General features: G+C 40.6%; 1 protein-coding gene across 10 annotated transcripts in view; it reads left to right on the top strand.

Annotated features, from left to right (window-relative positions):
* The window catches only part of bnc2 (basonuclin zinc finger protein 2), a 174,381-nt gene extending 162,369 nt beyond the window's left edge, over positions 1-12,012 (top strand). For 9 of the 10 annotated variants that reach the window (XM_085161525.1, XM_085161524.1, XM_085161522.1 and 6 more), the window contains one exon: positions 6,638-12,012. In XM_085161525.1, the coding sequence (XP_085017651.1) occupies positions 6,638-7,448 (811 nt within the window). In that variant the 3' untranslated portion in view covers positions 7,449-12,012. Of the gene's footprint in view, positions 1-5,470; positions 5,545-6,637 lie in introns of all 10 variants that reach the window. The other variant, XM_085161531.1, reaches the window with a different exon arrangement.
* Positions 12,013-12,388: the final 376 nt, after the last annotated feature.

Here is a 12,388-nt window from a genome sequence, read left to right as displayed (position 1 = left end):
TACAGTAGGTCTAAGGCTTTGTTTTATAAGGATCAAACCGTATTAATTAAAAAGACATTGCTTTAAAATGTTGTTCAGTTGTTGTGAGAGATATTTATTTTCATTTCGTGTTAACATAAGAATGAAATGCAGTGTTTCAGTACTATATGACATTATCCTCGTTGGCCTCCACTTAACATCCGTTCGCTAACTTGAAACTAAAATGGATTCGGGAACATCTGCTCAGTGTCAAGTCAAAGTTTAGAAAAGCAGGAACACATACACAGACATTTAAACACACACTACCTATCAAGCTTCCAGCGTCAGTGTGTTGTTTACCTGCCCTCACTACCTCACCTTGTCACCGGGAGATGAAGGCGCATACATTAACAGACAGCGGTTTGTCAAACCACTGCATTTATTAGCGCATTAAAAGGTGAGGCTAGCTTTGCTCACCTGGGCTTGTTAACACATATCAGTGGCACACGTGAACTGTGCATGTATGCAGTAGAAACACTGACAGGTGGAGGTACATAACGTCACTAGTGTCCTGGTTAAGAAACGGCTCCCAGGAAAAGACATAGAAATCTTTTTTGCAACAACTTTTGAATTTTAAATTTAATGAGTGGCTTTTATATACAGGTTGAAATCATTTTCATTATACATAAATCTCAGCGGCCCATGAATTCATATTTCTGGTGACTGAAAATTGGCCAGTGAACTAATCAACTATATTCACTTGGGCAAGTTATGCACTCATTCAAAATAAAGTATAAAATGACCCTTAAAATATAATTCCAGCTCTAAAAAAACTCCAGTATTTTCAGTCTTAACCAGTTGCATGCTTTCATATACTGTATCTTTGATAAAAACCCATCTGCTATATATACCAGGGTTACTCGTTCTGTTCTGCAATGGAGATAGTGATGAAAAACGTTATTATCCAGTATCCGCAACAAGTAAAGCTGACTGCAATTGTAAAATTCATTCTTTCCAGAGGGACTTTTATATTTTTCCTCACAGTTTTGTCTCTCTCACACAATCCCTTCATCACTCGCTCTGTCGCTCCACCAAACTCTCCCCTTTTTTTCTACCCTAAGCTGTTTCTGTGGCATCTGTTCTGAGCACTTTTTGTTAATTAGCAGCATGTAAATAAGGCAGGAGATCCTGGGACTCTATTAGAATAGGTGTGAGAGGAGAACAGAGGCAGGAGAACAAGAGGCAAGTTAGCGTCCACAAAGTGCAAACCTGCTGCTTACCTGATGCAGCTGTGCAGACAGCAGCGAGATGACAGAACGTGTTATCGTAACATGCGTTGCCTCGGTGTGGTGCACTGCCACCAGTGAGTGCGTTAGCTCCCTTCTCCTGCCCAAGGCAGGACCGTTCTGCTGTGCAGCATTTGCACTTTCGCACGTTCACACTCTCTTGCACACATAAGGGAATATACAAATAGATAAAAAGAAAAGCATTTGCTCGGATACATATTACATCTAAGTATTCAACCACTTAATGATGCAAAGTGTATGACAAAAACAACCGAGTAATTTATCTGAGCTTTCAAAAGCTGAAATAAAACTTCACAGACCTTTTATTAGGGGAATCTAACACAAGAAAATGCTCTGATTTTAAACAGATGTCACAGAAGTAAGCAATAAAGAAACCGTGCCACTGATAATCTGCAGATATTGCCCAGAATTTTTTTTTGTTTTTGTTTAGTTGTTTTTTGGTCAATTATGTAATTGAATCCCTTCATACTGGAATTTGTTGACACAACCACATAATAGTTTTGACAGCAGATGACAGATTTCTGTGAAGTAAATGAGGTGACAACAGTGAGGAGAATAATGAAAAAAACAGGAGGAACGCTTGTGTGGGGAAGGTGTCTTTCCACAAATACACAATTTGATACAAAAGCCTGGGTTGAATTTGGTGCTATAACAAGCTCAAAGATGACTTCACAAAGAGAAGATAGCATCTATATGTGAACTCTTCCCTCTTCCTGTGTCAGAATGAATGTGTGCATGTGTGTGTGAAACAGTTTGACACCAACATATACAGTAAATGTCATTCCAACACATACATATATACGACAGAGATCTTTTGCAGCAAGGACTAAGTAAAAATAATGCATCTAAGCCAAGGGTGCACAGTACAGCTGTAGATGTGTAATACACTATTATTTCCATATTTTTCCTGATAGCATGTGGGGCGAATTACTTTGCCGCAGGTTCAAACAGGGAATAAAACAACAGACAGAAGAGCACCGCATAGCTCGAGAAATCCTTGAGCTTTGAGACGAGTCAATACACAAGCCGTGCTCTCATCAGATCTGTCCCTGGGTAATCCTTTAATGACATAATGTATGTTTGAGTTTAATGGTAGCAATAAAACGGGAATATAATTTAGCTGTTTTCATCAGAGCATTTGCTCTGATAAGATTAAGAAACTGCACGTACAAATGTATTTGCTCAAAATAATATCTCAAACATTTATTACTAGTAAATTTAATAAGTCAAACTACATTTGTTCTCCTAATTAGATTTTTTATTTTTTTTATGCAGACACAATCGGTAATAACAATTAATAAGCAGCTCTTTTGGGCGGCTTGCTTTTGACTTGCTAAAACAATACTTAACCCACTGCGAAAAATAAGCTGTGGTTATTTATTTATTGCTTTACAGCAGAGATTACGACATGATACAGCAACAGGAAAGTCCTCTGCATCTCTGATAAGTCCACTCACCGAGTGAAAAGCCACATGCGCGTAAACGCAGCATCAGACACCAGTATCAAAAGCTTGTGCATCAAAGTAAAGAAGAAAACAGAGGTGAGGTCATTTGATCTGCAGAGTCGATGACACTCAGAGCAGGATTCAATGCGAATGCACCACCACATAAAAACGTATCACTGGTGTTCAGGCAATGTGGAATAAACAGCGAGACATGCAAGTCCACATGAAAACATCCCTGCTCGTGGATGCTGTACATACATATTGAACAGGATCATTTAAAGTGCCCTTGAGCAAGCATGTAATGTGTGTGTTTTTAAGTGTTAAACAGAGCAATATACAGTGCGTGTGTGCATATGCGTGTGCGAGAGTGATTTTAAAGCGGGGTGTTTTCCCTCAGCCTCCTGGCTGCCTGCTGCACGGGGGTAAATGGTTGCATATTTATTGTGGGGAGTGAGCAGCGTCGGCACAAGTGTTGAAGAAGCTGCATAATTAACTGCTTGAAAGGCAGGTACCAGTAATCATCACCATTATTAGCCTTTTTAATCATCATTTTTAACTGGTGACAAGATTGCCATACCTTTCTTTTTTCTTTTTTTAAATAAAAATTAGTTTTATTTTAAACCTTCACCTGAAACATTTTAAGCTGCTCCTTCTTTGTCGCTGCAGCAAGCAGGTGATCTCCCTCGTTCGCATTCCCATGGTGCAACCATGCGCAGCACATGGTCCCTGCATGGGCCACTGCAAATGGAGAGAGTGAAGGTTAATTATGTTGGAGAGTTTCTTTCCTCCCCTCTTCTTCCTCTCTCTGTCTCCCTCCTTTTCCCTTGGTCCCCTCACAGCATGTGGGCTTGGCTCCTCCGCTCCACAATCAGCTCTCTGTTTGTCTCCTTATAAACAAAGGGCATGCTGCTAATAGAGAGAATATGTTAGCAAAAGCCACTTACATTAAACTATCTGCTGAATAAAAAGCTTCAAGCATTACATCCCCTTGGTTTATACTGACAGCTTAATTGTGATTCATTTTGAGGAGAATAAAGGGAAATTATTTTATTCTTAGATGAATAACACAGAGACGCCCATGCAAGCTGACTGTCATCATCAGAACGAGTTCTAAAACTGCAAGCGATTTCAAGCTGAAACATGAACATGTACAATAAATAGTTGTTTTTATCTGGTATCAAATGCATATTTAATTTCCACTCACTCATTTCTTCAGGAGTACTCAAAATCATTGTGTGCAGCTTGCGCCGTTCAAGAGGCTGGAGCGGTGCGAAGGAGATATAACAGTGACAGAGAGTGATAAATGTTACTAAAACTCTTGTCCTCCCACTTACACCCAAAACCTCATAATGCACCCCAAATGACAGGAAAGACAAAGAACCACTGGTGCCAGTTTAATACCACTCAGCCTTCTATCTCATTTACACATTATGAGTCATTTAGACAAACATACACACGTGTATATACACACATAAGCGCTGACACAAAAGCAAGGGCAAGGGCCATCAGATGAACCTAAAGATGATTAACACCGATTGGGACAGGCACACTCTCACTCTGCCTCCTCTGCACAGTCAAAAATGGGCTCTCTGGAGGCCTCCCCCGTCTTTTGGGCGAAGATGAGACTGTCAAATTGGTTTGCAAGCCACATTACTGGCCAACAGGGAGGTGGAGATGGAGGAAGGAGGGAACTGAGGAGTTGGTTTTGGGGGAGGAAAAATAGAGCACAGTGAAGAGGAGTGATGGAGGTGGAGGGACGGAGGGTAGTGGGAAATGGGGCAGAAAGTCTAAATCTGATAAATGAAGGGATGAGGGCATTATGTCCACTGTGTGTGGATTCAGCTGACTTATGTTGAGTATTTAGGGCAAGGAGGCACTGCAAACAAAAGGGTTAAATAATAATGAAGATGAACATGGCTCTTTTTCTCCTCTACAGTTCTTGTAATTTTGTAAATGGTTACAAATGACCCAAAGTAACAGTTTAATTTATTTGAGGATTTCAGTAAAATGGATAAGATTCTAGTGGTAATTGTCAATATTTTTCATTTAACTGCTATAGCTTTAAAGAGATTTGGTGTAGCTAATTTTGCAGTCTACTTACTGCATGTATGACTAGATAGCCATGGTTAATTTAGAGCTTATTAGCAGTGAGAAGGTGTTGTAATACAGATGGAGACATGTTGCAAAGGACCCGCCTACCTGAGCATCATCAACAGCATTCTTAACCTCAGGCTTAACAGAGCAAATCTGTGTGGCCCCTCTTCACATCTCAGTGTTGGTTGGCACCCTTGCACAAACTGAGACCTTTTTTCCGATTACACTGATCACTGATTACAGCATTTTTTATTTATTCTTTTGCTGTACACAGAAACACTGTGGTCTCTCACAGACAAACATCCACACATGCGTTTTAGAGACGCAGACACTGAATCACGACGGCCGTATTTTAGCCATTAGTTAAACGCCATATGGGTACAACTGTATATTCAAAGGATAATTTTTTTTTACAAGGGATGTATAAAATCTTTTTGATTGCAGGACGTGGAAAACGGAATATATTTTCTGTTTTTCCACACGCACAAACAGAGATAGGAACGTGCAAAGACACACACGGTCACACACACACACACACAGTGAGAGCCACAGCCAATCGATTTGCCACGCTCTCCACAATGCTGACGATGCTCGAGTGGACGGGCTCCTGGTTGCTTGGTTCACAGAAAAGGGTCCCTCAAATGAATGTATTTTTACCTCTTGCAGGACAATGTCGGATAGGGAAGTAAATAATTAAAGGAAAGGGACCCTTTTTGACTGCATCAACCCTGCCACTGCTGGTAAGCTCTACTATCCATTGTGACTCCATTTTTGCCCGTCCTGCTAAGGACGACCTTTTTTTTTCCTTTTCTTTTCAATTTTTGTGTTGTTTTACACACATGTGCCCTCCCTGCATGGAAACCCTTCACATTAAAGGCACTGAGTGATTGCATATTTTTATTTTAATTAATTACTGGCCTGATGTGAGAAGAGAGGCCGTGTGTATGCTATATTATGGCACTGGTAATTGGGTCCTTAAATTTATTTTCTGTGTTACACAGTTTTATTGTGACGTGTGTGCTGTTGGTCCCCTTTCTCATGGTGTCACTTTGCAACTGTGAAATAGAAGCTTAAAGGGAATAAATAGAATAAAGGGAATACATTTGATTTTCAAGCCCATTTCACTTTGCATCCTCTAGCATGGCCTTGTGTGCTAACTGAAATCCCCACTAATTGTATCCTGGCTTAAGCATGGCATTTGTTACTTGGTTTCCTTCATGAGCTGTAGCACCTTGTTTTTGGGAAAAATGCCCATCTTAATTAAATCCAAGGCTACATAAAGACATGTTCATTGAGGTGCTTGATTAAGCCACCTCCAATAGGGAACGAATGCGATAATCCTGTCAGGGCCTAGTGCTAATATGCTATCCAGTTCCCCTCGATTATCACATTACCACAGCTCGAATCAATTGATAAACTCCCATTCAATATGGTGGAGTATTTAATTGAGTCAGACTCTATTGGATTTGAGGGCTGTGCAGTGCAGACATGCTGACAGTGGTAAACACTAGCAGGATGCTCTCTCTCATTGCTATGTTAGTACACTTTTTCAGTGGAGAGCTATCGGATGGATTTCTGTCTGTGTGCGGGCCTTTTTTTGTACCTTTCCTGACAGAAACAATAATTACAGACAGAGCGCTTCCAAAGATATTGAATCTTCTAAGCTTGGCACCATTTCACAGAAGTAAAATAACTTGTATCTAAAATATATGACTGTAAATACATATGCGTGTATTTCAACTGTGTTCCTATTTCTATTTGAGATGTAATCTACATTATTGATACACTGGCAGCATTCTGAGTTATATCTCTAATTGTCCCCCTGCACATTAGGCACAGCTCCAACATCAACCTGCACCGCAAACTGCTGACCAAAGAGCTGGACGACATTGTCCTGGACCCCCAACTCACGCCACTGCCCAAGGACCTGCGAGCTGAGTTACTGGCCAAGATCTACGCTGGACACTACATGGGCTTGGACCCCATGGCCGGCATGGGCCTCGGAGGTGCCAGTCTCGGGCCTGCCGGGCTGAACCACATTCCCCATTCCCCCATGAGCAATGATCATCTTCACCATCCTCTCAACCAAGACTTTCGAAACCACCACACCAACGGCTTCTCTCGGAGCCAGCCAGACGACTACATGGTTTTGGACCTGAGTACCACATCCAGCGTTCAATCGAGCAGCAGCATCCACTCCTCACACGAGTCAGATGAGGGCAGCGATGAAGGCATCCTATTGGATGACCTGGAGGAAGAGGGAGAAGAGGATGAGGGCAACAGCGAGGGAGAGGACTTCTCCCAGCATGCCATTGGGCGGGCTGATGGGGCATATCGGGATGAGAGGAGAGAACTAAAAGATGGACAAAGTGAGGGGTTGGACCCTTCCTCCTCACCATTCCTCCTTTCGTCCTCTGGAGGCAGTAATGGCAGCAGCAGTGGGATCCTCTGTAACATCTGCCACAAAATGTACAGCAACAAAGGGACCCTGCGTGTGCACTACAAGACTGTGCACCTACGCGAAATGCACAAGTGCAAAATCCCCGGTTGCAACATGGTGTTCAGCTCTGTACGCAGCCGCAACCGACACTCTCAGAACCCGAACCTCCATAAAAACATGCCCTTCTCTACAATAATAGACTAAAGAAATGACTTGTTACTCTGCCCTCCTGTCAGAATGCCCGCTACTCCCTTCATTCCTCATCCTTATTCCTCCTCAAATTAGCTTTTAACCCCAGCCCAAGACCATCAAATACAAGCTAAATGCCTGTATGACCGTCCTTTGAACGTCATTGCGAGACATTTCTATCTCCATGTATAAAATTAATTGACTCTAAATACAGTTTATTATTGTGTCCTTTGACTTTTCCTTCTTTGGAAGAACAGGATAACACTCTAGAGCATGGAGAGTTGTGTTTTCATAAGCCCCCTCCATCCTTTCCTTTCTAACTTCTCCCACTTTGTGTTTATTTCCATCTCCAAAGGATCCATTCAAACTCTTATTTGTGACTTTGCCTTCAGATATGATAGTATTGAAAAAAAACTTAAAATGTTCTTGTTGTATTTGTGTAATGATAGCTTTTAAATGAACCCCTTACAAAAGCATGATAGCTTCATTTGTAAATAATGTCCCAAAAGGCTTTTGGTGTAAAAGAGTTGTGTTGATGGTTGTTTGCTTCTTCTTTTTTTTTCTCCCTTTTTGGGATTTTATGTTACAGTCCAGTAAAATACTTCCAGCTATAGGCAAGAAAGCGGTAGCATCTTACTAGCTTGACTCATTTATGTTAGCTTCAAAGACACATTTTAAACTGAGTCCTAAGGAAAAAAATGAATATCACGTGACTTGTTTTATCTACTTGTTAGATATTCAAAGGTTGCCGGCATGCTTTTTTAGGCTCCTACACTGATATCATTCTCTGTATTTCTATTGATTTTTTTTTTGTCTGTTATGTTTATGAGCTTTAGTATACCAATTCAGTTTTTGCACTTTGCATCTATACAAGGGGATGTGTAATATTAATATAATGAGGATTTTTTGCAATGCTGAGTTTTAGGTGTTGTTTGGGGTCATCGATGGCTGCGGTGCCAATGGAAGTGACAGTACCTTCAACATTCAACTTGTGCCAGTTTCTTTTTGCACGCGTTTCAATGTCAAACCCAGTTTGATGACAGAAAACATCTCGCCTCCCTGAACAAAACCTGAGATCTGCCCTCATTGCTGAACCATTTATTCAGAAGGTGACAAAAGTGACTTAAAAACAAAACCAGGTTTGATCATTATGAACTGCTGTTTCATAAACACAAGGGAGTAAATATTGATAAAGTCCCTTTCCTTAAAAGAAGCAATGTGGGGTTTAACGCTTGCTTTCTGTAGAAGAAAGCATGTTAGTCAGTGCAAGAGCTGGTGTTTGTTCTTACAAAAAGCATCCTAATGGAACATACAGTCCCACAGATTTAAAAAAAAAAAAAAAAAGAGAGGAAAAATGAAAATAGTCCTTCAACTGTGACCAAAAGATAAGTGTTTGCTAAAAAAGAAAAAGAAAAAAGAAGCTCTTTCAGTGTGACATTGTACTTAAATCATGCCCTGTTTGATTAATATGATGCACTTGAGTCTTAAAACATTTTGCTGTGATATTGCGCCATTGGTTTCCATTGCTGAGCATAAAAATGTTGCCATGTTTTGTTTTGTTTTTTTTGGCTGTTAGTTGCACCGATTTGTAACATGTCCATGAGTGTCTTACGGTACAACTATTTCCAGTAATTGGGCAAAGTAGCCAAGGGAAGGGGTATTTATTAGAGGGTGATGTATCTCCATAGAAATGTTTTTTGTCCGCTATATTTTTCTTTGTAAAAAGACAAAAAAGTAGAGATCGTTCCTCAGTTTGACTTATTTCTCACTGTATTAGCAATGCCATGTGTTACTGTACAAGGAGATCTACTCTTACTTGACTGGTGCTACACACAGTGGGAAAATATGCAGTGTTATGCGGTGTGCTGTACAGTATTCACAACACCTTACATCCATAACAGTGCTCAGTTCCACTTATTTCATACTTAGGCCATTTTGCAATACAGACATGTCCTAATTCTATTGAAATATTTCATGTCTTTTTTAAGACTCCACCCATATGACACATGCAGTTTTTAGTTCTCTCTTCTCAGAGATAAAAAACACGAGACAGAGAGAGCTGAGTCTGATGGAAAGGTTGCGGAGGTGGAAGGCTGACTAGGGAGGAAAGGATGACAGAAACGATCATTAAAAATGTGCTGTTTCTCTGTTACCTGGAGGCGTCCCGCCATTCCTGCTTCTTCTGTCTAATAACTCACTTGTCACTACGTTACACTGCCAGACGCCAAGGTTGCTGACAAGACTGTGACACTGACGGGAGAAAAAGAAGAAAGAGCGTGCTTTGAACAATTTAATTTGACTCATTCGCTTAAGTGTAATTCAATTCATCTGATCATTTTCTTTGCACGCTTATTCTTAGTCAAGGTTGCCGGTAATTCAATTCCTTTCTCTCACTCTGTTTTTCTCTTTGTCTGTCAGAGCACAGGCATTTAACAACCGCCTTACCCATTTCTTCAATCCGCCACTCACTTACCACCTCTACACGCCACAGCGCAGATCCTACAGGGACACACGCTAATAGTGTATGCTTAAGTTCACTGGACGGCCATGGCATAGGAAAAAGGGATGGGTAATTGCCTGTTTATCCCAAGTGAAGGGAAAATTGAGTACAGGAACCCCTGCCTTCTCCCAGGAGTGGGTTTCACTGAGGCACTTGCTGCCTCATTCACTCATTCAATCCCCGCGGCCCTCACTTTGCCAGAAATAAAAAGTGCTACTCCAGGAACCCTGCTGACAGCTGTCTCTCTAACACACAACCACACACTCACACACACACGCAGATGAAAGTGGCACACACGCAGAAACACAACAAGACCTAGGTGACTTGTTAACTTCTAGTGAAAGACAAAAAAGGGGCATAGAAACATATTCTCACAGCAGAAATGACACACTATTGATGCAAGTTGGAATAAAGTCTAACACAGACAATATGAATCTCCTAAAAACATTATTTTTTTTAAGTCTATTTAAGAGGTCAGCAAGCTGACAGATTGATTTGAATTCAGTAGAATCATCAAACATCACGATGTGCTCTTGTCACCAACCTCAGCTTCAGACTAACATGTTCCTTAGGTTCTGCTCTATATTGTCCATTTCTTAATCATCAACTGCAGAGCTGTCTCACATACAAAAAAACCTGAACATCAGAGGAAGAAGTTCCCCTACTACACCATCCACTAACTACTTCAGGCTCTGTCAGAGTCTTGGATGGTTGCAGCTATGTCAGCAGAGGATCAAGGGTCATGAAACAAATAAAAAAAAAAAAAGCAAATGTCTGTGCTGTCCCCAGCTGAACAGATAAGGGCGGGATGCTAGACAGGGAATTGGGTTTAAAAAGTGGTGAGGCTGGACCTTGCAGCAGTCACTTAACAAAGCAGGGTAAAAAGTTGAAGACAAAAGAAAAAAGCTCCCCAGGAAAAGTCGCTAGGTCCTTCTTCATTGCCTGTTGGAGAGCAGTCGATCCACCCCTCTCCTGTACACTCTGCTCTCCTCTCCTTTCTGTCTTCAGAGAAATCCAGTCTTTGAATTTCTTAATTCTTTAACCACATGGGTCTGGGTGCACTGTGCTACCTAGTGGCCATGCTTTGGGACAGCAGGAACACATCACTTAGATTGCTCATCGGCCCAGACCGCTGGAGCGAATCTTAAATATTTGATAAGAGCAGCATCAGTCATCAATTATTCTGCAATTCTACCGAGCACACTGAGGGGGAAAAGGATGGCAAAGGGCGGAAATGCCTGACCCGTTAATCGCTGTCCATTGTGTTCACGTCACAGAGTGATAGAGCAGAAGGTGCGAGCTGAGAGAACGAGCGGTGACAATGCGTGCAACCTGTTCAGTTAATGTAGCTTATGGAACAAAGTGAGGTTAAAATATTTAACAGGATGTCATTAGAAATATGCAGTTAGATGAAAATTACACACACGTGGGCTTGTATAGATGCTTCAGTCTCATGTCTTATGTTCTAAAAAGGATGCCCTCGTTAATTTGAACTGGAACCTGTGAAATGTCAGTTATCCTGAACAAAAAAAATGCTGTAAATCCATAAAATGTTGTCCATTGTATTTTCAAATATATTTTACAGTCTTAAAGTATAAATAGCTTGAAGAGCTAGTGAACTCAGATTTTAACTTTCACTTGTTTTTTTTGTGTGTGTGTATCTGATGCATTTGTGTCTGTGTCTTAAGAAGCCCGTGTTGCAGCACTGGCACTCAACAGCATTGCATGGCTACATGGTCGCACTGCAAAGAACAAACAGAGCAAAGGAGCTTGTGTCACTTTGGTGTTAAAGTGGTGATTTGGAAGCCTCATGAATACTGTATGTTACCTAAAGAGGTGTTCCCCATTAGCAGACAGACAGAAGGAAAAAAAAAAGATCCTTTTTAAGAGACTTCTTTTTCTTTCTTTTAAGCCTTTCTTGTATTTGTTTCTGTATCATAACTGTCTATGGTTTTTGCATAAAATGCATAAGGGTTTTGGGATGTAAATGGAATTTTATTCATATTTTGTCCAAATACCTCTTGTAATTTGTATCAGAATTCTTGTACAATTTTTATATTAAAGATTTATCATTCACTGGCATTTTGTCATTGCATGTTTTCAAAGGCGAAGGACGCATAAAGTCTTGTTAAAAATAGTATCATTTTTAAACAGTTATTTACCTAAAGTAGCTCAAATGAAGCATGCTACAAAGTGAAAAATGGCAGCCCAGAAACAATGTGTCAATCAAGCCATTTTAACAAGACACTGTGATTTCAGCTTTACCATGCTCATTAATTACCCCATGATAAAAATCATTAGGGAAAAGGCTATCTTGACCAATTAGTAGACGATTAGATTAATAGAGTTAAATATGTACAGGCATGAGGAGAAGGTACTGCTGGTGTTAGCAAATTAAGTAAGATGGTCACTTAAAGAGAAAAATAAAAGACACACTGTAGCTTTGTCTGATCAT

This window comes from Neolamprologus multifasciatus, chromosome 6 (genome assembly GCF_963576455.1).
Source record: "Neolamprologus multifasciatus chromosome 6, fNeoMul1.2, whole genome shotgun sequence".
Lineage (NCBI taxonomy): Eukaryota > Metazoa > Chordata > Actinopteri > Cichliformes > Cichlidae > Neolamprologus > Neolamprologus multifasciatus.
Note: the sequence above shows the minus strand (reverse complement) of the source record. Positions and strands in the feature narration are given on the sequence as shown.